The sequence below is a fragment of the Equus caballus genome, chromosome 20 (genome assembly GCF_041296265.1).
Source record: "Equus caballus isolate H_3958 breed thoroughbred chromosome 20, TB-T2T, whole genome shotgun sequence".
Classification (NCBI taxonomy): domain Eukaryota; kingdom Metazoa; phylum Chordata; class Mammalia; order Perissodactyla; family Equidae; genus Equus; species Equus caballus.
In genome coordinates this window covers 61462188-61486127 of record NC_091703.1, presented here as the reverse complement: position 1 = coordinate 61486127, position 23940 = coordinate 61462188, and the positions used below count along the sequence as shown (strand labels likewise).

The window sequence follows — 23940 nt, the reverse complement described above, 5'->3', positions numbered from 1 at the left end:
ATTATTTTTTAATATTTCTCATGCAAGAAAATTTTCTAATCAATGATTTGAACTTTTTAAAAAATTTGAATTAAATAGTATAATTTACTAAATTTCTAAGGCTAGAAAATTTACTTGTGAAAGACTGCCTCAATATGTCGACCATGACTTGAAACAAAATAAGTAAAACCATCTAGTTGATTATATTTTGGAGTCAAAGTCTGGGGAAAATCATATGTTACTCCAATGGCAATTTATTAGAAGGAATACCCAACAGTTATGGAGATTTATATAGACAAAATCAGAATTCATGTGATATATAAGGAATTATTTAAGAAATTTACTCATTTGGCTATTTAAGAGAAAATATTCAATAATTTATTTGGGAAAACAAATTTAAGATTTAAGTTTCTGGGTGTAAAAACTGAAATCAGTCAGGGGGCTGGCCCCGTGGCCGAGTGGTTAAGTTCGCGCGCTCTGCTGCAGGCGGCCCAGTGTTTCGTCGGTTCGAATCCTGGGCGCGGACATGGCACTGCTCGTCAGACCACGCTGAGGCAGCGTCCCACATGCCACAACTAAAGGAACCCACAACGAAGAATACACAACTATGTACCGGGGGGCTTTGGGGAGAAAAAGGAAAAAATAAAATCTTTAAAAAAAATAAAAATAAAAAACATAAAAAATAAAAAACTGAAATCAGTGAGGTAAATAGTGATTATACAAAAATGATACTGGAGAAATTTTAAGGCTTTTGGCGGGAGATTTAGTTCAAAATATACTTTTACAGATGGAAAGGCTATGTAACACAAATATTTAATTTAAATATTTGGTTAAATAGCAAAATACCAATTACAGATGGGTTGAAGTAATATAACAAAATGCTACAGAAACTTGATTTGTATTAAACCAGATGAATGATTAACTATTAAACTAATTTTTCAACTACTTATGCAAGTAAAAAAGAATATTTGAGTCACTCTTAGCCTGTTAAGGATATACTCTTCCTAGAATGTCAACCTTGTCAAATATGTCTAACCATGTCATGAAAAACAGCATCAATTTAGAAAATTGAAAATGCTGTGGAAACAAAATTATATATATGTATTTTTAAAGTTGAAATATTGCTATTTCTCCAGAAAAGATGAAATTTAACTATAGTTGTTATAGGGAATTTTAATTTTATTTAAATTTAAAGGCAAGTAATTTTAATATTATTGTAAGTCATAAAGGTCATCATTTCTCCTCTTTCTAAGACTATCAAATACATTTCTAAAATTGAATGATATTTGGCATTCAAGGGCATAAGTTGTGTGAGAAACCATCACTGGGGTTTAGTATCATGGCAAAGCCATTTACAGCCTGGGAGCCGAAAGTTGATTGAGGAGTAAAGACAATCAGACCATTCTCATACTGCTTGGAGACTAATTGATTCAACGTGGAACAGGAAGGAATGACTTCCCTCTGAAGATTTTCTGTGCCTTTTCTAATTTTCTTTACTTAGTATAAAGCAACCATAGGAGTTTTTGTAACAGACACTGTATTTAGGAGGTTTAAAAACAAAAGTCCTTCAGAGGGAATAAATACATTAGAGAACAGGATAGCCTTGGAGAATTTTACACTTTATCCATATTAATATAGAATAATTTTACAAAATGTATATATTTAAGAAGGGGAAAGAAATATCTCCTAATGAGTAAACACTTTAAACACTTGTAGATTATATTTATGTTTTTGACCTTAAAGAGACAGCCAATTATTTCTCCAGCAAAAATAGGCTTATTTGGGATCAGCAAAAAAATTATGATTTGGGGTCTATGACCATTGGGTGCCAGGTGCAAGTCCCCAGCAGCAAAAGGAGAGCAGCTCTTTGTGGAGGGGAAGAGGGAGTCGGGAGTGAACAGAGTCCATTGGAAGAATTGAGAGTTCCACGTGTAGTGGCTTTTCATTGGCTGAGCTGCACGTCTCTCACTGGCTGAGCATCTTGCCTATCAAGAAGAGAAAGTCCTTCTTCTTCCTGTCTGGGTCACCCATGGACCAAGGGTGAGAGAGGTCTCCATTTTGGCCCCCACCTCCATTTTAATAAAGTGTCTGTTTATTGCTTTTGACTACATATCTATATATGTAAATTAATATATATGTAATAATATATACTATATATTAGTAAAGTAAATTTTAATTATATGTTTATATATTATATATAAGTTAAATTCATTTGTATTTGTATGTCTTATGTGTGTCCTTAAAGCTACATTGAGTTTTTTGTAGGCAGTATATCATTGAATATTTTCTAATTTTTTTCTATGAGGATTCATCACCGCTCTTTCAAAGATCATCAAAATTTTCAAAACTAGGTGGAATATTTTACAAATAAATCTTAATGACTTATTAGTACTAACTTGAGAAGGTGAATGAAATAAGAAATGGCAGTGCTGGGAGGAGGTGACACAAACACAGTAAAACTTTGGATTTATAGGATTCTATACTTCAAATTTTTAGCGATACTATTTCTTTTGTGTCAGTCAATTAACACTTGCACCAATACTACCTCTATTGAAGAATAGAGAAGAAAGAAAAATAAAGTAAAAGATGATGGAATTTGAATCCCAAGTGTATAGGTTTATGTTCTAGCATTGCGAGAATTGAGGTGTATGAACTTAAAAAAAACTAAATTCATAATTGTCTTCTTATCTGAAGTATAGAACAGAGTACAATAAGACTTTATCAAGGTTGTTGAAAATTCAAATGAAATGAATAAAATAAGATAATGCTTTTGAACGTATCTGAACAATGGTAAAGTTTATGTGCATGGTAAAATGATACACACACATCGGGAGAGAGGGATGGAGGATTGCTTATCCCTATTATTAATATCTTCACTATAGAAAAGAAAAAAATCTACATATTCTTATACAGCTTCTAAAAATTGGTAAATGCTTCAAAGGAATATAAATAGAATCATCAGAGAATATAGATGCTGTAATGACAGGTAGAAGCCATGATTTGGGGAAACAGTTTCTTTGAGAAAATGTAAGACACTTAATATGGCACAAGAAATCATTATCTTGCCTAAGAAATGTGGCTGTTAAAATAAGAAATCAACATCTAGAGTTGTTTTTAAATCATCTTCATACTATCAATCAAAACTGGTTTCCCTTTATAAAAAAGAAAAGCCTTAAGGAAAGCATTATCAAATACATTTGGCACATGATATATTAAATCAGTTGGTTAGGGTTATAAAATTGTTATGAATATGTATTTTGTGTCAATTAAATAAAATTCACAAAACTCTGGTACTGCAAAGTTTGTTCCTTTCTGATGTAACATAAACTGACATGTGATACAAGAAATAGATTGCTTTTCTTTTTATGGACAATTTTCTTGACTCTTGATTCTTTTTACTGTCATTGTGAAACTACTTCATCATTGTCTTAATTTCACTGTTTGCTTACCAAAATTATGCTCTCTCAAGCTTATTGAAGTTCAAAGTCAGTTCAAGTTTAGTTTTCTAATATGTGCCGGTTAATTAGTTCACTGTCGACAACAAGATAGATGTTCACTTCCAAATGCATGTGTGTATACCCCCGCCCCCTGGCACCCCACTCACTCCTGAATGTAATAGTGCAAGTGCTGAATTGTTTGCTGTTTTCAATTTTTATAGCTAACCTGGGCAGTCAAGTACAGGATAGACTAACACTGCCATTTTCCATGTATATTTTTATTAACAATTTAGAAATACCTATTATTTACTGCAATGAATGTAATATTAATTTTCTTACAGAAATATGAGCTATATATTTGTAGGATAAGGGCCAATGTACCATAGTTGATAAATATTTCAAATTTGAAACAATCCTCAGAAAATGAGTTTAGTCTCACCTCCAGATGGAGGAAGCTTTTGGTAAGTGTGTTAGGGAGGTTATGCTGTGGTATTAACCCCTCGCAAACACACACACACATTTCAGAGGCCTAGAGCAACAGGTCATTTCTTTCTCCCATCACATGCCAGCTGCAGCTCTGTTCCTCATCCTGCTTCATTTCAGGAGGAATAGTTTGAATAGATGATCTACTTAGGGCAACCATCCATCTGAGTTTGCCTAGGACTGAAGGCCTTCACTGGACACAGGAATTTTAGGGCTGAAAAAATCAAGTCCCAGGCAAACAGCTGAGTTCCTCACCCTAAATCCACTCTCTCACATAAAGTGAACTTATTTTATAAAAGGAGAGTCATATTTCTATTTCAAAGGTTGAAACTCATGAATGTTGACATCTTTCCTCAGACCACCACAGATTTTTTAACAAATATTTGTTACCCAATCCAAAAATTCAATGGGATGCAGCATTAAAAATAAGGGTTATTTTTAATGGCATTACTTCCAAGTATTAATTTGAAGAAATTAAAATTCAAATAGCTAAGTGAGAATTTCCATGTAAACTCTTTTTAGAACCCCTTGGGTCCAAATATAATTAATGAAGAAAAATTAACATTACCATGTCACCTGAGAGCACTGTGGAACTTTAGGTAACTTAATGACAGAGAGGACTATTAATTCTACTGGAAATTCACTTCAGCATAAAAGAGAGACCACTTTAGAGTAACCAAATTCCACAAAGACACAGATCTGTTTGTAAAAATGATTCTGAATCAGTAAATTGTCTTTCTATTTAAGTTTATAGGAACTTCTTAAGAAAACAGCGTTTTAATAGGAAATGTTTATTGTGTTAGTCATCATATCCACATGAATTCAGAATGACTACTTTTCCTTCATTAGCAGCATTTACTAAATTTGTACTCAAAAAGGAAGAATTTGATTTATTTAAAACCATCTTCCTTGAATAAAGTAACACTATGCAAAGAAAACTTTATGAATTCATGACCAATTTAATAAATAATTTTCTATGAAAATATTATTAATTGTTAAACATGCTCTACCATATGACAATTATCCTTTAGAAATATTATCTGGAAATATGGTTTTCCCAATAAACTAGAATGAATCCACTAAAATGAAATTAATCAATAAGAAGACTGTGCTATATTTTCATGGTCTCTCTTTTTCCTTGGCTGTGAGAAAGCTAAGAGCTGTTAAGAGATAAAGTTTCATTACTTGATCAAAAGCCTGACCTCTTCCATCTCACTATCTTGCTTTACTTATGTTCTGTTAACCTGTTTTAAAGGCTATATTGTACATCTATTTTCTTGTTGTTGTGTGTGTGTGGTTATCTGAATTCTCACATGAGCACACAAGTCGTGAATGAGAGGTCAAATTCAGAAACAGACCTGTGTCACCATACTTCCTAACCTCTACATGCGGTCTCATGAAATAAATTGCTCCCTTCACTCATATTGTTAAGTTAAATGGTAATTTATTGGTGTTGCCATAATTTATAAATGGTAACAATAGCACCAATTTCCCATCCCAAATAACCCCCTGTAAATCCAAACTTTATCTAAAGTCAGAATACCTTCACAGTGTCCTCATTCAGGACAGAAGAGTCTAGACTGAGTCTAATGATAAATTGTTCTGACTTCCCTTGAAAGCTGTCATGAGGGACTTTGATTTTTTTATTCAGAAAAAGCCAGAGCCCTATTTTGTCTCCAAGTGTCATTCAAACTAGCAACATGAGCAGCATGGCACCACTCTGAGCAGGTATCCATGCTATTCCTGTCATTTTGCCTGGCATTCGTCATGATTAGTTGGTGCCTACTCCTTACAGGTCCACCTCTTCCAAAGTTGTGACAGAAGATACAAAGTCTTCTTTCTAAATGGATCGCTCCTGAGTTTGCCAGACAAAATAAACGTGGTGCAGCTGCCTCTCATGTTCTCAATTTAAAACACAAGCACACACACACACACAAGTAAAACACAACCAAAAACCTAAGAAGTGGCTTAGTTTAAGTGAGGTTTTTTTGTTTTTTCTTTTGTTTTGTTTTAAGTGAAGAGATAACTCTACACGGTCTTCTCGATGCAAATAACATGCTACTTTGCTAAGTTTATTTTGTACAGTTCTGCATTCAAATTTATTAGGCTTTTGTATTTTTTATCACGATGAAGATCACAAATCCAGTAGGAGACAATGTTCACTAATATTGAAGATTGATTATTGCCATTCATAGAGTTTAAAATTATGTGTCTTAGCATAAAAGTGATAGGTTAAAGCTTTTGGTGATCTCAAGATTTAGAAATTTATCATAGAATTGTATTCTCTTGGTACCCATTCAATATAGTCAGATGATGATTTTTCAGATTATTGCTAATCTTTAGTGTTGATTTCAGTTAGTTATTTGCTCATTTATAAATTAATGTAGAGATTTATACTTTAAGATTCATACTTTGTCTAGCCATTATGAAATTTTATTGCAAATCAAGGTAGAAGGTCATCATGACTTGAAAGAATTAGAACTAAGCTTCCTTAGTGTAGTAAATGTCAGATGTTAGTAATTCCTTGTGCCCCATGACTCAGCTGTGCTTTCCTCTGCCAAATTCAGGGGGAATTGCTCACTGGAAACTCAGAGAAGTAGACATGATTGTAGGGTATACTCTAAACAGAACTTATATCTGTCGTCTGTCTCCAGGGCTTAAATTTATCTTATTGGTCTATGCCATCTTAAGACCTCGGTAAAGTAGCATGCATTAAAATTTAATGATGGCTTGACTGTGACTTGAAATTGGTTAAATTTAATTAATTTCACTGTGACTATAAACCAGATATGAATTCTGTATTTGAAGATACCAGAGATTACCATAGGCAAATCACAAATATCACAAATTATATTAAAATATTTTCAAATGACAAATTTTAAAGAACCCAACAAATTTGAACAGTACCTTTGCATTTTCTGGTATTAATCCTATTGGGGCATGTGTATTTTAAATTTTATGTCTCTTAATTTATACCATAGTAATTTTTAATTTGTGAAAAAAAATATTATAGCCTAGAAAACAGAAGATAAGGGGCAGTTGTAGACTGAAGAGTCAGTCAAAGCCAAAAGAACATCACATAGGCATTTTGAACTTGACTACAGTGAAAGGTGGTAAAAAGAGAAGATAAAAGAATAGAAGGAATAAGCAAAGAGTGGTAATAAAGGTATGTCACATAAAGTTTACTCAGTAGTTTCAGAAATTAGCTGTGTATTTCATAAGCAAAAATATACAACTGAAACACATATCAGTAAGGTATTTATCACTTTTCAATACTCTCATTTTATAGAATGCATGCAGTCCAGGGTGCATGAGAAATTCGTGTTGGTTTCTGAAGAATGTTTGCTTAAATCATCTGTACCCCTGCTACTGCAGAGCCGCCAGCCATGATATTTGCCCAGCTAAAGTTCCTCACCCTCAATTTAAACATGTGTGGCAATTGGGATTAACAGGTAAACCAGCTAATTTTTTTTTAGTTTTCCTGAATCACTTCAAAATTTATTAGGTAAATATCAATTTTCCAGTTACATGAAATATTTCGTATCTCAAAACACAAAATAAAGTAAAAATGAATCTAATACCCTTTTTCTCTGATTTGTTCCTTTAACAGACATATGTTTAACACGTACTACATCCCAGGAATTCTGCTTGGTGTAGAATATACATGTATGAATAAAACTACCACTATTTCCTACTCTCATAGATCTGACTATTTCTGGAGGGGAGTTATTGGGCAGATACTCACAATGATAGATACATAATTGTAAATTGAAATAAAATGCTCCTACAGAAAGCAGTGTCCTCCCATGAAAGCTTACAATCAAAGGATCTGTTTTAGAAAAAGAGAAAAGAAAATATGGGCCCTGGGAGAATAAATTGGGAGGTTAGATATGGTTTCTGTGATATAATGACCCTGAAGAGAGATACAGAGATGAGCCCACCTTAGAGAAGTTGGAGAAGAGAGCATTCTAGATTCAGGGAATTAAATTTTTAAAAGCACTGTGTTTCAAAGGGTACAAAGTTCCAGTTATTCAAGATAAATACGTTTTGGAAATCTTTCATACAACATAGGGCCTATGATTACCAATACTATATTGTATATTTAAAAATTTGCTGAGACGGTAGATCTGATGTTAAATGCTCTTACTGCAGAAGGAAAAAATAAAAACAAACAAAATAAACAAACCAAAAAAAGGAGGGAGTGGGAGGAAATTTTTGACGGTGATGGATAAATTCATGACATTGATTGTGATTACGGTTTCAATGGTGTATACGGTCATGTGTTGCTTGATGACAGGGGCGCATTCTGAGAAATGCGTTGGTAGGTGATTTCGTCATTGTGTGAACATCAGAGAGTGTACTTACACAAACCCAGATGGTGTAGCCTACTACACACCTAGGCTATATGGTACTAATCTTATGGGACCACTGTCCTACGTGTGTTCCGACATTGACCACAATGTTATTATGATGCATATGATTGTACTGATCTACAACTTTGTGTATGTCAGTCCTACCCCTACAAAGTGGGTTAAAAAAAACAAAAAACAAAAACACTAAGTTAGAAGAGATGAAATCTTTGAAGGCCTGCTGGAACTCTAAGAACAAGAGTATATATGAGATGTGGGGTGAGGGTAGTGCCAGAATTAAAAGGCTGGGTTAACTATTTAGCTTTTTATTCTAAAAGGAATAGGAAATCATTGTAGAGTCTGACACATTGAAAAAAAGATCAAGTGGAGAAATAGATTGGAGAGGGGAAGAAGGGTGGAGCATTGTAGTCATATCTCAAGGTGATGGAAGCTTAAAATAATTGGAAATTCTTGTTTGTAGATTGTATGCAGAGAGCAAGTGAGAGAAGTTGCGGGAAGCCTGATTTTCTGACTTTAACATTTCAAATAATTCCAACATATATTTTATCAAATACATTTTAATTGTTTTAAAAAAACAGCAGTTCCTATTTCAAAGTCCATTTTGATGAGGCTAATTTTCTGTTCTTTGATTACACTTTGAATACTATTTGACTCAGCTCATGCAAATTGATTCACATTCTTAAGACTGTATGGTACTTCAATTAATCATTTGAAAGAATGTTTTCTCCGTCAGTGATATTTTGGCATTATAGTTTATCAACAATCAGTAAATTAGTAGATTTGATATGTCTGTTCTCAACTAATGGCTTCTTTTATTCAACTGACAGCTGCTGCACTTATAAGACTACTATTACATTAAAACAGTGTTGAAGTAAACTAACAATTAGCCTTTTAAACAGGAGACATGATAATTTATTTTATCATGTTCATGAGATGGTATTCTGGAGAGTTAACAACCCCTAATGACAGAAATAGTTATCAGTTCATTAAGCAAATCACACTCAAGACCAAAAGTGGTAGAAGACAGCAATGACTTGTTGATTAAATGGCATTAATGCTCAAAGGGACTTGGGAGACTGCGTTATGAATACTTACTGTTTTACAAATGACACATCAAACAAAACAAACAAGCAGGAACAACTCAGGTTAGAGAAGTCCCCGAAAGTATCTGATCTCAGGACTTTTTAGGGATTGTGTTAGCTCAGTGGTTTTAAACCTTGGCCACAGATTATCACCTGAGGATCTTTTAAAACATACTGCTGTTAGGCTTCCATGGCAGAACAATCCAAGAGGAATTGTACTGAGGTGGACCCGGGTGATCTTCAAAGGTGTGCAGGTTGAGAAACATGACCTGCTGTTACCAGCCAAACCAGTTCATGGATTCCGGTGTCTGCATCATTTTTATACTTGATTTCCTTTTGTCTCAAAGTGGGAATAATGCATGTATACATTTACTTATTTTTAAACAATAAAATTCTTTGAGATCTAAAAATGGGTAAAGGGAACATATTCACAACAAAATACCAAATGTCTTTTTTAGGAAAAATAGAGAGAGTAATAGGAATTCAAATTGCTCATGGATAAATCATCTTTGAGCAAACATCGTTAATTTTATGAATGACAGTAGTGTAACAAATATATTTTCCTGGAGTTGGGGGTAATATGAAGTCAGAATTGCTCATGGATAAATCAGCTTTGAGCAATTACCATCAAAGGAATATAAGTGTATTTAGTCACTATGCCTTCATGAATCTATGGTCAGAACTTAATGAATATAGGTAATTATTACAAAAATAAGAATTATGTGACCTCCACATCTGAGAATCTAAATGACTTGGGCTGTCCCAGTGAAAGAAGTCAGTGTGATAAAGCTGAAGAGTCAATAAATATTTAAGTAGAGCCACCCAAATTCCTTTTTGATGTCAGTACAAAGATTGAACAAAGCAACTTCTCTCAGTAAAGATTTCAATACAAAACAGAATTTGGGATAAATGAACAAAGTATGTAACTAGAATTATACATCTTCTGTAATTCTTATTTTTTCTGGTTGTTTCTGTTAAGATCTTATTTCCTTTTTTCCCTCATAAAATATAATTGAAGAGGAACATTAAAATCAAGCTGGTAAATTTGCATGGGGTGCATTAATTTTACCAGCAGTAAAATTATTTTAATTAAGAGATTTTGCTACCAACTAAATGAAGTGTCTTACACGCCCAATCAATTCTTGCCAATGTGATTGCTCTACAAAGAAGGGACGGTAATTAATTAGAAGAAGCCCCTTCAAGGACAATTGGTCTACAGCGCACAATTTACGAAAGAGCTGACATGCACTATTTCTTTTCAGCGTCATCATCTGTGTTCATTATATGTATTATTAGGTTTGAGAAAAGGAGATACTGACAGAGGATAATGAGTTGTGAAGTGAAATAAGATAATATGAATCATGGTTAAGAAAAGATGAAATCATACCAAAAAAGAGGTCAGTTCTCTTTGAATACTTTTCTTTTTTGAAGCTTGTGATCATTACAGTTTAGTTAACTAAATTAAACCTATACATTTAAAACATTTACTATGTGCCAGTGAACTTTTTTTCTAAATGAATAATGATTACTGCGTTTGGAAATCGATATTGCATATCGACTTTTACTTTTAATTCTCTCTTTTTCCTTTATGAAGTGGTGGATCTTCTTTACGGTAGAAGATATTACAAGATATTAATTATAATCTATTCATTCTAAATTACTTTCGTAACTTTATAATGATTATTGTGAGAGTAGAAAATCCTGTATCTCTGAAGCAAGCCTTATCGAAAGTACACTTTCAAGTCTTCTTTTGTTAAATGCCTGCTGTTATTCCAAAGCCACTTAGGATTTTAGGGTTTTACTTCAAGATTTAAAAAAAAATCTGAGTTTTAAAAGCCAAATGTGGTTTAGTGCTTTTCACTTATATTACATATAATAATGTTTTCAGAACATTTTTACAGTACCAGAATTCAGTTAAATAATTAATATCCTAAATAGAAATAAATGGCTTTCATACACAGATGAGAGCTAATTAAATGATATAATGGAAGGAAAGATTTCATGTAAACAGCAGTTAAAATATTAAAGTGCATAGGACTAAACGAAAATATGTAAGTTCTAAATTGAGAAAACTACATATCGCCACAGTGTGGTTACAAATACATAACATCTGGAAAGAAATTCTAAAGATATACAAAGCAGTTGGAGAGGCGACCTAAGGTATTAAACATTTCAAACCTCCAAATGATTTCATATATTTATTATGATTTCACTAAAATAACAACAGTGCTTTTGTGTTGTTGTTGTTGTTTTAATTTCTTAAAATCCACATGGAAAACTAAATAACTAAACAAAGCCAGGTGTGCTCTGAAAAAGTGCATTGTGTGGATAAGTGGGGTACAGATTTAGCTCTGCCGGATATTAAAGCATATTGTACAGCTTCAGTATTGAAAAGCATAGTACTGTGCATTGATAGTCAGAAATATGTAAATACAAAGTCCAAAAATAAATCCAAGTCATGCAGAAAATTTAGAATATAATAGAATTGCCATCTCAATTGTTAGGATGAGGCAAAAATTTGAGAGCTTGACAGCTCCGTGATTTTATCCATTGCTGGGGAAATTTAAAATCAGCATAATATCGGAGCAGGACAATTTGACAATATCTACCAATATTATAAATAGATATATCGTTTGACCCAGCTTTCCCATCATACATGCTTCCCATCCAAGTGCTAGGTAATACATATGCAAGATTATCCATGCCGTCAATGGTTATTAGAACAAAGAAGCAGACGCAGATTCAGAAATGATTGTGGCATATTCCCCGCACTGATGTGAAAAATCTATGATTTACGTGATAAAAGGAAAAGAAAGAAAGGCATGCAATAATGGAGAATCGTGTATATAATACCTTGTGAGTCTTTAGAGTCAACTTGTGATTATCTCTCTGGAAGCCTTTTTCTACATTCTCTGCCCCAGTGTTGTGAAATTTCACTACATTGGGACATTTGGGGATTATGTTCCTTTTTTTAAAATTAGGATATAATTGACATTTAACATTACATTAGTTTCAAGTGTACAACATAATGATTGTATATTTGTATATATTGTGAAATGATCACCAATGTAAGTCTAATTCAAATCCGTCACCACACACAGTTACAAATTTGTTTTCTTGTGATGAGAACTTTTAAGATTTACTCTTAGCAACTTTCAAATATACAATACAATGTTGTTAGCTGTAGTCACCATGCCATACATTACATGCTACACATATACAACTGATTTATAACTGGAAATTTGTACCTTTTGACCAGCATCACTCATTTCACGCATTCCCTACCTCCTACTCTGGAAACCACCAATCTGTTCTCTCTGAGTTCATTTTTTTTCTTTTAGATTCAACATATAAGTGATATTATAGTGTTCTAGTCTTTCTCTATCTAACATTTTACTTAGGATAATGCCCTCAAGGTCCATCTGTGTTGTTGCAAATGGCAAGATTTCATTCTTTTTTATTGCTGAATAGCGCTCCAAAGTATATATATACCACATCTTCTTTATCCATTCCCATTGCTGGACACTCAGGTTATTTCCATGTCTTGGATATTGTCAGTAATGCTGCAGTGAAAATGGGGTGCAGATATCTTTTCGAGTTAGTAGTTTTGTTTCCTTCAGATAACTATCTAGGAATAGAATTGCTGGGTCATATGGTATTTCTATTTTAACTTTTTGAGAAACCTCCATACTCTTTTCACAGTGGCTGCATCAATTTACAATCCCATGATTGTATTCTTCTTCATATGTGGGTCACTTGATAAACCCTTTTATTTGGAAGCGTGTGTCTTTCAATTTCTAGGTAGTCTCTGTATTAGTGCACTAAAAATTCCTCCTTTCTGTTTTCTTTTTCTGTACCCCTAAGTCCAAAAATTTGATATTGCATCTCCTAAGTTGATCCTCTCATTTTCTCATAATTTCTTATCTATTTTCCATTTCTTTTCATTTTGTTCTATTTTCTACTCTATTCCCCCAATTAAATATCTCAAAACTAGTGTTAATTGTTTTGTTTTATTATATTTTTAATTTTCTAGAACATTTTTCTATTGTCAAAATTATGCATTTTCACGATATTCTGTTCTTTTAGATAGATAACTTTTCTTATAACTCTAATAGTATAGTTTTGATTTGTTTTAATTTTCCTCTGTTCCATTCGGTATCTTGGTTTTCTGTAAATACTTTTAATGATGCTTGTTCTTTTTCATTTGGAATCTTTCTGCCAAATGTTGCATGATCACATCTAACGGTGAGGACCTAAGAAGACTTACTGGAAGCTTGCCATATGAAGATGGGCTTTGATGACTGGCAGCTCATTAGAGAGTTGCAAGTGGACAGCTGGCTGTTCACTGGGGGAACCCCAATGAGCTTGGTTTCCTTGAGGCAAGAGCCTCTAAGAATCTCGTTCTCCTCAGAATAAACCTCTAAAGCTATTTGTGGGCCTGGAGGGGGTGAGCAAGGGTTCAGAATAATTATCTGAGTTTGTGATTTGAGGGAGAAGCTATATCAACTAATCTCCTGTTTGCAGAATCTGCCTTAGTGTCACATTTTCAGGTACCTTTAAGTCCTGAGCATCTTAAGATTTCTGCTAGGTGGATGAGTTTGTTTTTCATAAATATGTCCTCTAATTAGAGTTTTCTGTTTTGACTATTGCCATTCTGCTAATTTAGTCACTCTGCCTCCATCATCTTTTCAACTTCTCAAAATTTATTGAAAATATTTCCTCATGTATCTCCCCTCCTGTTCGCTTCGTGGGTTTAGGCTTTTGTTTTACTTTTTTTTATTACCTCCTTTTTGAAGCTTTTGGTGGAAGAGGCAATAATATCTCAGCTAAACCCAAACGTTTAATCAGATACGTCGTTAGGAAACATCTGTGCTTGTAATTTGGACCACTTTGATGAAATAAATCCCTAGAAAAATACTAGTTGGCAAACTGATTCAGTAATAAATATAAAATCTAAATAATCCCACAAGTTCTAAAGTAATTGAATAAAATAGTTTTTAAAAATTTTTCCGCAAAGAAAAACATATAGTCTTCTATCCAAATTCCCCCAAATATTCAATAAAAGTTAAATCTAATACTAAATAAACTCCTCTAGAAAATAGAAACGAACACTTATCAATTGATTGTGAGGCTGGCATGACGATATTTGAGTTATTTTCTCTTGGTACATGAAGATATGATTTTTATTGACATCGTTAAATTTACTCATCTTCTTTTCTCTTGTGTCTGATCTGCTGATAATCCCATTCATTGATTATTTTATAACTAGTGTAGGAATAATTTTTTATCATCTTAAGATTATAAGCAGTCAAGCTAGACTGGTAAGGTTGAAAAGGTTCAGGACATTCTGCCTGGCTTCCTAGCTTCTTCCTTCTTCCAGAGTGATATGTGAGATTTCTAAATGAGGTCTGCACACAGCAGGGAGATTTCGGCTTGTGAATCATCTCTACTTTACAATTCAGTTGCAAGTTGCACAGCTAACATGATAGTTTTCAGGAAGTCGTGTCTCACAAGCCATGGATTTTAGGTTTGTTAACCATAAGCAATCCTAAAATAGGGGTATTAGCTAGATGATTCTGTGAATACGTACCCTCACCCTAACAAATAGTATTGGTCTCTTACTAGAAGGTTTAGTTATGTTCACAAGGAGATTGCATCAGATATCCCAAATTCTTTCATTATCTGGGAATATTACATCTATTAATGAAAGATAATGTTACCTAACCTGAAGTGAGTTCGCTCACCCATTGCACAGGAAACCAATCTCTGACACAGGGTGTGGTGGAAGAAAGGAATTTTATTTTTGCACAGCTCTGAGCAAGGAGAGAGGGCAGCTAATGCTGAAATCCCAAACTCCCCGAAAAGCTAAAAGAAAGGGTTTTTATTTGGGGTTTTAGGTAGGGGAGGGGGAGCCTATGTGGCCTTACTGGTCGGAGCTTTCCCACCAGCCTGTCTTTGGCCTTGAGACTACTTGCAGAAAGGAGAAGTCTGTGGCCTTGCTGGTCAGCAGCTTTCCCACCAGCCTGTATCTCTTTGCGGGGAGGAAATAATCTAGGTGCTTGTCCTTGACGGTGTCTGTCTCCATGGAGGATAGTAGATTCTGGAGCCAGGAAGCCAGAGAGTAAGCAGGGAATGAGTGTTTTGATTTTATCCCATATATGCTGGGTTTAATGTGGGGAAACTGATATCAGGGTCAATATCAATAACAGGTTCTCAACTCAGCTTAATTAGCTCATTTGTCCCCACAATTTTGGGGTTTCCATTTCTAAAATTTTTTTCACAGTTTCCAAATCTCTCATTCCCTAATTCCCTATCTGTTTACCAGTTATATTCATCTTTTCTTATACATACTTCAACACATTTCTCATAGATCTTTTACAATCTTTGTATGGTAATTTTAAGTCTGGGACATCTGTGTGGCTATTTTTACTAAGAAGTTTCCTCTTGAATATAGATCACATTCTTGTGCTTTTTTGCAATCTCATTTTTTTATTGTATCACAGATATTATATCTAGCATTAGAGTGTGCAGGAGCTAAATTATTTATATTTATGTATACATGTGTATATATCTATACCTACATACACACACACACATGTTCCCTTCCTTCCTTATTGTCAGGAGACTGGGATCATTTTTTATTATAAATATTTTAAGGACTTTTTCCCAAATTTCTTTTGAAACAATTTCCTATGCAGCTACAATATAAAAACAATAAGAGTGCTTTTTGTATAAAATTTATTATGCTTATAGTTATTACATCATTTTTACAGTCATTAATTGGAAATTTATTTCACATTTGATCATTTTACAATAATACATTGGCCTGGGATCCATGTCTTGCTCTGTTGCTCTATTTCTCAGTCTGTTGGTAAAATAAGTGGTTTGGGTCTTATTCATTTTTAAGTCTCTTTCAAATTTAATAATCTATACATATAGAATATTAGACTATAGATACAGAGTATTCTATAAATATAGAATATATAGAAGCTTATCTTGTGGTGAGTGTTGTCAAATTGATATTATCAGATAATTTGACAACTGTCTTTAACATTCAGTGTGAATTGAAGTGTGTGAAAGGTTATTTAATTTTTCATCTCTTGGTTTGAAAGGCTCTGAGTGTGAAAAATGTGAAGTGGCTGTTGATCCCTGTGTCTTTCTCGCTGCAAACTGCACTGAAGATGCAGTCTATAGGAACAAATCTGAAGACGTTGACTATGAACAATGGTTCCTATGTGAAGGAACAATGGAGGTAAGGTAAATTTATGGAGCAGTTTTTCATTTTTCTCTTTAACTCATAATCATCTGTTTAGAAAAAAGCTAGAAATGTTAAGGTTGCAAATTCAGTGTTCAGGATGTGCATAGCTTAAATATAACTTCATAAACAAATGTTCAACAATTGATTTGGAAATCTTTTTGCTTCTTATGTTTATAATATAGTGAGGTAATGAAGAGTTTTAACTATCATTTTATCACTGGTCTTTCTGTGTTCTATTCATGTTATAATTTGCTGACTGGTTCAAGCCTCTCGAACACAGCTGTGATTGTGCCATCTTTTTGTTTATAGATCATAAAGATCATTGTCTTTTGGGATCTCGTTAAATCTCTGGGAGATTTCTAATCTCTGAGCAGCCTCACCACTAACAGTTCTGGGGCCTAAAGCAAGAATACAAACGCTCTTTTTCCCATCTCACCTCCATCTTGTACAAATTAGGGTAATATTTTCAAACAAATACCAATGACAAACAAAAATTTTAGGGTCTTAATTTTAAAAAGTAAGGAACTTTTTCTCAAAATGATTCAGGGGTTTTTCAAAAAGTTTAGACAGTTAGCAGAATATATGTAATTTATATTGTCTGGACACAACCTAATTAGGTCATTTTATAGAAACAAAAACCATATTCTAATTTTATGTTTGTTATATCATTCATATAAAATTTTCAATAAAGATTTGTAAGCTCTTTTCATTATGAATAAATCCAATAACCTTGACCTAACTTTATAAAAAATAATAAAAGATCACTGTTTACTTCAAACTCAACCATCTAGAGGGGATTTGCAAATACAGGCAAACAGATTTCAAATTCCATACACCTTTTAATTTCAAGTATGACCTCAAATATATCTTTTATTGTGTTTTTAAAATTCATAAACATATATACTAAGCTTAATATACTTTCACATGTATGTTTTTAGTCAATCACAGATACGTGATTACACATAGATGGTGAAATTAAGGTTTTTAACTTTATTATCACATTAGAGAACATTATATATTTACTAAATAAGTAACTGTATACCTTCTCTTAGGAAATAAACAAATAATATTTATCTCGTAAATATTTCTATTTCTCTGTATTTTAAAATAATTACCAATTTTAAAGGAACACTTTTCTTTAGACTCAAGAGAAAACACAAAGATAGCAATCCAATAACTTTTCAGCTGTTTATTTTTTCATGATCACACATTTTATAGCAATTTGGCAACTTTTATGTTAGGCAAAATAAACATAAATATACAGCAGTTGACATTTGCACATCATAATTTCCATTCTGTAAGGAACGGGGTAATTTGAAACTATATTTAGAGACTGATATTTATATATTTTTCTTATTTAAAATTTGTTCAGATCCAAAGATGATTTATTAATTCAATTGAATATCAGTGTAAGATCTTAATGTCGACCAAAGATTTGGACATTGCAATTTACTCTATCACGTTAAGTCCTTATGATTTGTAGTATCATCAGTAACACATTCCAGTACATCAATGTAGTAGAATCAATAAGTATTCACAAGATTAAACCGTTTTCAATTATATCCATTATTAAAATTTCGATTATTTCAACTTCATATTTTTATAATCTTAAACAATCCGGGGAAATGATAGAATAGTTCTTTAAAAGTCAAATTAAATCATTCTAATTTGCCTGAGGAGTCATTTACTTATTGGGAAATCACATAAACTGCCTTTAATATAAACAAAGCTCTGTGTTTATATATTATAAAAAATCAAGACTTTCAAGTTTACGCCAAAACTCTAAGGGCCTAATTTTATTTTCATCTAAAAGATTAATTATGTTACCCACAAACACAGATATACATTTTCTGCTCTGTTAATTTTTGAGCAAAGGGAAAACATAAATAAAGCACAGTTAACCATTTTCCTTTTGCTTATATTTTTAACTATTTATCTGAACAATAGTCCTACAATGTCCATATATTGATAGAGAAATTTTTTATGATCAATTAATTTGAAAAATTTTCCAAGCAGAAGAGAAAGGAAAAAATAGCAAAAATGAAGAAGTGAAAGGGAGCTAGCTTCAGGCAGATATGAACTCACGATTGTCAAAGGTCAATTATCTCCTCTCAGCAAAGTGTAGTAGAGTCTTAAATGCAGAAAACCCTTTCACACACACACACGCACATACCCACACACATAAACACACACACACACACACGAAAACAAGTTATTATGGACAATTTAAAGAATAACTCATATCGTTGACAATTCCATGGAGCCGTATAATTAAAAATATAGTGCTTATTAATCCCATAAGTATATTAATGAAAGATGGATTCTTGTGCATTAAACAGAGTAATCTCTCTAGTAGACACACAGCGCAGAGACTCTCCTCAGGAGAGTTTCTATCTTTTTGTTCTAATGCATTTGTCAAATGAACAATCTTGTTCGTGTCAAAATTTCCCCAGAGTGGCCACTACAATTTCAGATTGTCCTTTGAGAAATTCCGACAATTAGAGTTATGTACATGACTCACAACATGAAGGCAGGAATGTGTCGTGTCAAAGCCTGTGACACTTGGAAGGCACTTGGGCAATGTCATGTCTCCAGAACCTGCCAAGTCAGTCAATCCCAACTGAGGGCCTAACAGAAGTGTTTGCAAGACTTTGCAAAGGTGACCCAGGAAAAATTCTGTCTACAGAATGCAGACTGATGCTGCCATCTGAACTCATTGTTCATTCAGGTCATCTGGATGATGATGCAATGGGACCTATGCTTGTCATCTCCCAGGAAACCTCTGCTTAGAGACTCATCAGAGGAACGATGTTGACAGAGAGAGTAAAAGAGAGAGATTTACTCTCTCTCTGTATTAAATTGAATCACATAATCAAAGGATTCCTAAAATGTTTTCTTATCCTGAAGAGAGAAAATAAATTTAGCATTTGGGAATTTGATGAAATTTGGGTATTTGTCTCAGTCCATTATGCGTAATGGCCTGTTTGCAGTCTAGGATCCTGAGCCTTGGTAGTTACGGCATTTTAATTGGATCTTTGCAGAATTTTGTGTTTCTTCACTGCTGACCTTCCAAAAGACGGCCAAACAATTCTGTTGATGAAGAAAAACCTAATTCTTTTAGATTTCCTGGGATAAGGGAAAACAACAGCTTAATAGAATTTTACTAGTGTCTCAGAAAGGAGAAGTTATGGGAAGATGTTGATATGCTTTACAGCCAGCATCACAACAACACAGCCACCACAGTATGACAACAGACAGACCGGTGGTGTGGTTTCCTGACTGGGAAACTAGCTGGGCCATGGTGGTGACAGTGCTGAATCTTAACCACTAGACCACCAGGGCTGGCCAACTGGTATATATATTTATATATACATACACGTATATATGGAGAGAGAGAATAATAAAAGTGTCATGATTGCTAATATTTGTAGCCTAAGTGTTATTTAACTTTGTAAGCCTATTATGACAGTGCTTCTTTAATTTAAGAAACTATACAATGAATACCCTCTCAATGAAGGAAATGATTATATGCTCAAATGGTAAGGGACAAAGGTTTTTCTGAAGGACAAACACATAGACGTACAGACACAGAGAGAACTTATAGATTCGATTATAATATTTTAATATTTTATTTTTATAATTTTAAAAATTTTATTTATTTTTAACTTTATTTTATATTTATAATATTTTAGTCATGGGTTAAGAGTTAACAGCGTTTGAAAAAAACTCATCTATCCGTGTCAAAAAGCAGTTCTCCTTCCTAGTGGACTTGAAATTCTTAATTGACTTGAGCTCCAAAAGGAAAAATGGGAAAACAGATTTCAGTGGACTCTTACTCAACAGAAATTAGATCTCTATAAATCATTAATCTGTCACCAAAAGATCAGAGCATGAAACCAAATCCCTAATCATTGTTTCCAGTGATGGGGCAAAACTTATTGGCTATAAACAAACCAAAACCAAAAAGGAAACATGAAAGTATTGAGAGGAAAATGAAAACAAAGACGAGTTATCAAAGTTCTATTGCTATTTTGAATTCACTTCTGAGAGTTAGGAAAAGATATGCCTCGATTTAAGCTTTCCATAAGAGGTGCATTTCTCTGGTGACAAAGTTTACCTAATTCTTTCAGGTAACTTCATTGGCCATATCTGTGGAAGACATCCAAAATGGCTTAAGTGATATTTTTTTTAAAAAGATAAAATTTTGATTTCCATGCAAATATAAAATACATATGTTAAAGATTTTATTTAACTCATTTTTTATAAGGGATGCAGTAAAATATTACAATCAATTCAAAGGTGAATCCAAGTAAGTCACTCAAGAAGCAAAAGCGATTTATGATTCAGGAAACAGGTTTTCCACGGATCTGGTTTTCAATACAATGCTATTTCCATCATATCAGTTAAGATGTAAGCAATATCTATGAAAATATGATTAAAATAAAATTAAATAAAAATTTTAAACACTTCTTTAATGGATGCTGATCTCTTCAGCTTTTTACAATTTATATATTCTTGTCATAATTTGAGTATGAACTGAATATGACTGTTGAAAATGATTTTGATATAAATCAAAACTGATTTATTTTACCCTTGCTAAAGGAACACATGAATTCAATACCTAAGATAAACCATGAAATTCAAACTTTGAAATGATTCTAATATGTAGTGTGTGATGGACACTTACAAAATTCTTATTTCTTATTTTTAATAGATTTGTGCAAATGGCAGTTTGACTGAAGAAGACAATAAGACATATTGGTGTCTATGTATGCCCAGATGGCCTGGCAAAATGTTTATGGAAAATACAACTGATTATGAAGAAAGTGGATGTCAACATGAAACTACGCATAAAGATGAAATTAACAGATCCAGGTATGTATGCATCATTTAAGCAAAGAATATCACCTATTTATTAAAAAGTTATAATTGTACTGATAAGCCATAGTTGAACTTTTTAGTATTATTTAATAATATCATTTTTTGTTTAAAATGACTAGGATTTATATATCAAAGACATACATATCTTTATAATTATATAATACATATTAAATTATATATAACAATATTAGCACAAAAAACAGCAAAAGAGAGTGTAGACTTACATAGGAACAATTTTTGTATACCACACTAGAATTAACTGAGTATCTGTGGTAGTTTAAATCTGTGGTAGATTCTGGTATGTTAAGATGTATATGGTAAGCTTCAGAGAAATTAATAAAAAAATAATTCAAATAACATAGTAAAAATAGCATTACAGATATTAAAAACTTTCCCTAGAAAATATTTACTTAATACAGAAGGAAGGAGTATCAGAAGAATAGAGATATAAAGAAGACAGGAGACATATAGAAAACAAAAAAGAAAATGGCAGATATAAATCCAACTATATCAATAATAAATTAAAATCAAGTAAATTAAAAATCCAATCAAAAGGCAGAGATTTTCAGGCTAGCTAATTTCTAGATATAGAAAGTATATACCATGTACAGGAGACATAGTCTACATTTAAATGCACAAATAGGTTGAAAGTAAAAGTTTGGGAAAAGACAAATCATTCAAACAGCAACCATAGAAAGCGGGAGTGTCTATATTAATATCAGACAAAATAGACTTTAAAAGAAAAGATGGGTACTAAAGAAAACAAATGACATTTTATAATGATAAAAGAATCATCCATCAGAACATGTAACAATTATAAACATATATGCACCTCACCACAGAGACCCAAAATACATAAAACAAAAGCTAACAGAACTGAAGGGAGAAATAGTCAATTTAACAATAATAGTTGAAGATTCTAATACTCCACTTTCAATAGTGCATATAACACTTGGCAGAAGATCTACAAATATATTGAAGATTTAAGCAACACTATAAATCAACTAGAATTAGCAGATATCTATAGACCACTCCGCTCAGCAAGAGCAGAATAATATTCTTCTCAAATGCATGTAGAACATTTTCCAACATGAGCCATATGATAATACAACCTGCAGTACATTTAAAAAGACTGAAATAATAAAAAGTATGTTTTCTCACCATGATAGAATGAGATTAGGAATCAAAAGTAATAAGCAATTTGGTAAACTGACAAATATGTGGAAATTAGATAACACAATTCACATAAACGAATGAACTAAAAAGAAATCACAGAGAAATTAAAAAATCATTTTCTAACTTAACTCAATCAAGTTAATTAAATGAGGTTAACTAAAATGAAGATACAACATGCCTAAACTCATGAGATGTAGGTCATGTGGATCTTAGAATAAAAATTATAGCTGTAAATGTCTATGTTAAAAAACAAGGAAGATCCCAATCAATATCCTAAACTTCCACCTTAATACAATGGAAAGGGAGAAAATTAAACTTAAAGCAAAAGGAAGGAAATCATAAACTGTATAGTGAAATTAATAGAGTAGAGATAACAATAGAGAATTTCAACAAAACCAAAAGTCTGTCCTTTGCAAGGATTAACAAATGAATAAACCTTACCTATGATAACTAAGAAAAATAAAGAAGAATCAAATTATTAAAATCAGAAATGAGGGAGGGGACATTATTACTGAAATTACAGAAAGAAAAAGGAGTATAAGGAAATACTATGTACACATGTATATCCAAGAATCTCGGAAATTGTGATTAAATGGGGATATTCCTAGAAAAATACAAACTACTAAAACTGACTCAAGAAGAAATAGAAATATGAATACATTTTATTACAAGTAAAAAGACTGAATTAGTAACATAACAAATCGATAAACATTTAAACTAAGACATGTCCAGGCCTAAATGGCTTCACTGGGGAATGCTAGCAAGTATGTAAAGCAGAATTAATAGAAATTATTCACAAACTCTTCCAAAAACAGATGAGGGAGGATTTCTCAACTTATTCCGTAAGGCCAGTATCACAATGATAACAAAATCAAAGACATCACAAGAAAAGAAAACTGCAAACCAATATGTCTTATTAATCTGAACATAAATCTCTCAACACAATTACAGCTCAACAAACCCAGCAACATATGAAAAGCATAATACACCATGACCAAGTGGGATTTATCACAGGAATGTAAGGTTGGTTAGCATCCTAAAGTCAATTAATGTAAATACAATATCAATAGAATAATGGAAAGAAAGAAAACAGATGATAATTTCAATAGATGTGGGATAAAAAGTGTTTGACAGAATCAAACACCCTTTTGCAACAAAAATGATCAACAAATGAAGAGTACAGTAGAACTTCCTCAACCTGACAAAGAATATTTAAGGAATACAGAAGAGAAAAAAATTATATTTAAGCATGAAAGAATGGAAATGCAAATGAA

The 23940-nt window shown here is 32.7% G+C and overlaps 1 protein-coding gene across 2 annotated transcripts in view; it reads left to right on the top strand.

The window, feature by feature from the left end:
- LOC100070526 (eyes shut homolog) overlaps positions 1–21503 on the top strand; it is a 319688-nt gene extending 298185 nt beyond the window's left edge. Inside the window, exons 6-8 of one of the 2 annotated variants that reach the window (XM_070244798.1) lie at positions 7189–7351; positions 16464–16603; positions 21324–21503. In XM_070244798.1, the coding sequence (XP_070100899.1) occupies positions 7189–7351; positions 16464–16603; positions 21324–21503 (483 nt within the window). Of the gene's footprint in view, positions 1–7188; positions 7447–16463; positions 16604–21323 lie in introns of those variants that run through there. The other variant, XM_023625135.2, reaches the window with a different exon arrangement.
- The last annotated feature ends 2437 nt before the right edge of the window (positions 21504–23940 follow it).